The sequence below is a fragment of the Gekko japonicus genome, unplaced genomic scaffold, assembly GCF_001447785.1.
Source record: "Gekko japonicus isolate JY-2015 unplaced genomic scaffold, Gekko_japonicus_V1.1 scaffold1616, whole genome shotgun sequence".
Lineage (NCBI taxonomy): Eukaryota > Metazoa > Chordata > Lepidosauria > Squamata > Gekkonidae > Gekko > Gekko japonicus.
The window spans coordinates 60479-63777 of NW_015176022.1; the positions used below are offsets into that span (position 1 = coordinate 60479).

The window sequence follows — 3299 nt, forward strand, 5'->3', positions numbered from 1 at the left end:
TGCCAAATTTACCCACTTGTGCAGTGTAGCTGCACACATGCTCCCTTTAAAAAGAGTGAATTTGACTGGAATTTTCTCCATTTGAGCCTGCCTGGTAAAAAGTAAATGCAGGTCAGTTTCACCAAACACCGTTGTCAGTTTCACCAACATTTTTAAAAAGTGTATTCACTGAGAATTCACATTAAGCTGCCATAATGATCATCAGAGCAAAGTCAGCAGTAGGAATTCCTTGGGAAACTGTTTCTATGAATCAATGATCCTTGACTGGCGATGAAGGGAATGGACCTTCAGGGTGGCTCAACTCACTCACATTTAATAAGCATGGCACTGAATTCGAAAACAAACTATTAAAATGTCTCAGCATTTGAACGATCAGTTTTAGTAGTAAGAACTGTGGGAAGGGCAGAATTAGCTAATAGTGTCATAACCTCAATAATCTCTACACCCAAAGATTATGTTTGAAGTTTTAATTATGAGAAAACCGCAGAAATGCTCCTGAAGAAACACATCTTTTGTCTGTTCTTCTGTGTGTACTGAAATCATACAGATAAAACAAAATATACTTTTAAAACTGCATTTTATAACTTCTACATGAATGGGAACAGGATTTTCAGTTATGCGATTCAGAGTAAAGACTGCAAGCAGCAATAACTGTGGGTAGAAGTCACTAGGGGCTAAATCAGAGGTGATGATTGAAGTTGTGTGCTTAGAGCTTCCAGAAGATTTTTCTTTATATAGCAGGCATGAGGAACCCCCTGGGAATACAGCAAAAGAGATCTGCCCACTGGGGCAAGCAGTAGCTCTGCAGGACCACTTCATGTGGGAAAATTGGGCTCAGGGGAAGGTTTTAAACCACCTTTCTTACCTATCATAGTGCTGATCTGAATTGGTCCAACAAATACTTGCTTTGTAAAAGAAAAGAAACTGCTGTGAGGTCAATTAAACACTCTCAGCTGCCCTCTTTTGGTGACAGGCACCAGAAAGCCACAGGTAATTGTTCTCCTTGCATTCCTGTGCTCACAAGCAGTGATAACAGACTGCAGAGGAAGGGAAGGGGGGAATGGTATACTTTCCTCCAGCAGGTCTCTGCCATCTTTTTCAGTTAGGTGCATGTACTGCAATCAGTAACACAGAGAGAAACCGGATCAGCCAGCAGGCACAGTTCTATTAAGCAAAAATAAATACACAACCAACCAACCAACTAACCAACTAACCAATCTCAATTAGGAACCCAGAAGTACACAGAGGGTGTGTTTTTTCTACAAGGGAGGAAAAAGAACTCAGACATCAATGTCACACAGGTAGCAGACAGGTTGGTGTGCAAGCTGCACCTTTCAATGATCCCATTCCCTGCATGCCCAGTAGGGAGAGGACCCTACATGCCTGTTAAGTGTGGTCACCTCCTGATAGCATTGTAGCCAGACTGCCTGCTTTCTTAGACTGCCTTACTGCCTGTACACATCCTGAATGTTGGTAATTGCCTATAAAAGGAGGATGCTTCCTAATGTTTGAAGTCTGGTATGGAGGATCCTTTGGGTGAAGAAATATTCTTAAGTATTTTATCTCATTTGGATAGAGAAAAGGTTACAGCTGAAAATGTATTTCCCATGGAAACCAACGTAAATGAAATCTTTGTTTCTAATATATGTAGATAGCAGTCCTAAACAGAGTTACACCATTATAAGTCCATTGACTTTAGTGCTTAGACTTACACTGTTAATAATATCAATCAATTTTTTTTTAAAAAGAAAACAAACCAAAAATAAAAACTATACATACATAGCCAATAATAAAACTGCACAGTTCATGGTAAACTGTCCTTAACGATTTCAATCGTCTTATTAATTATCACTTAAACCCTTCTTTTTTTGTCATGTCAGAGCACTTGCAAAACAAGAAAACTTCAAAATATAAGAATGCTTAAAGAAAAATGGAACATATAGTAAGAATGTAAGAAGAGCCCTGCTATCAGAAGGAGAGAAGAAGAGATTGGATTTATACCCCGCCCTTTACTACCTAAAGGAGTCTCAGAGTGGTTTACAATCCCTTTCCCTTCCCCTTCCCACAACAGACAGGCACCCTGTGAGGTAGGTGGGGCGGAGAGAGCTCTCTTGAGAACTGCCCTTGAGAGAACAGCTCTGAAAGAACTTATGACTGACCCAAGGTCACACCAGCAGCTGCATGTGGAGGAGTGGGGAATCAAACCCAGTTCTCTGAGATTAGAGTCTGCACTCTTAACCACTACACCAAACTGGCTGTCAGTGGGCTAGCTAGTCTAGCATCCCATCTCACACAGTGACCAACCAAGCATAGAAGAAAATAAAATCCATACTGAATTATTGTAAATAATACATTGTTCCAGATTACCTTCCTCAGGACACAGTCTAAAACTAAACATTTACCCAAAAAAATCCCATAGTTTTCCTACATGTTCTTTTGAGATTTAAAAGTTATTATCTTCCCTAAGTAGACAGATGTGATGTGTTGTGAACACAGCAACTCAGCAAACATAGAATAAACATTGCATTTGAGACCTTAAAACAGCAACAAATGGAAATAAGCCCTGTCTATCCATCCATCCACATACACACCCTGTCCAATAAATTAGAATACCCTCTTAAGACTACAGTTGTTTGATTTAATGCAACAAGTCCCTTTCTTATAAGATACTCTTTCTTCATCGAAATATCTGCTGTAATTGAAAAAGTGACTAGCTGAAAACCCATTAGTCACTTATCTGGCTTTGTCCTCAGTGTGTGGATGGGGCTGGGAAATGGATTAGAATGCTATTGCCTTTCCTGTTTCTTGTCTCTTCAATTCAATAATATGTTAGCTTTAAAACAACAACAACAACAACAATGTAAATCGCTCTTCTGCCTTCAGGCACCTGAGGTACTATGTCGCTCCATAAAGAAAAATGATACTGTTCACAATGCAATAATTAGAAGAAGAGAGAAGATTTTATTGTATTTAGCCATAGGCCATTACAAACCACAGACAGAGAAGAGCACAATAAAACACAAAAATTGTATAAAATAAGATACAGTCCAACATTATAAATCCATAAAACCGAGGTTATGAACAGTTAAAACCGAGGTTATGAACAGTTAAAACCGAGGTTATGAACAGTTAATTAATTCAGAACATACCCACTAAAATCAGTATTAGCTAGGAGCAGCGTTGGCCCGTATTTTCCTTGCAGCCAAGGCAAATAAAGCCATTCTATGGGATACATCAGCATTGGCATCGGCTAGCAAAAATATAATCTTCTCTGAGACTGAATAAAAGCTTAAAACTGA

General features: G+C 39.1%; 1 protein-coding gene across 1 annotated transcript in view; it reads right to left on the bottom strand.

The window, feature by feature from the left end:
• Positions 1-39, bottom strand: part of LOC107123348 (transient receptor potential cation channel subfamily M member 3-like) — a 51083-nt gene extending 51044 nt beyond the window's left edge. Inside the window, exon 1 of the mRNA XM_015426588.1 lies at positions 13-39. Within this exon, the coding sequence (XP_015282074.1) occupies positions 13-39 (27 nt within the window). The remainder of the gene's footprint in view (positions 1-12) is intronic.
• Positions 40-3299: the final 3260 nt, after the last annotated feature.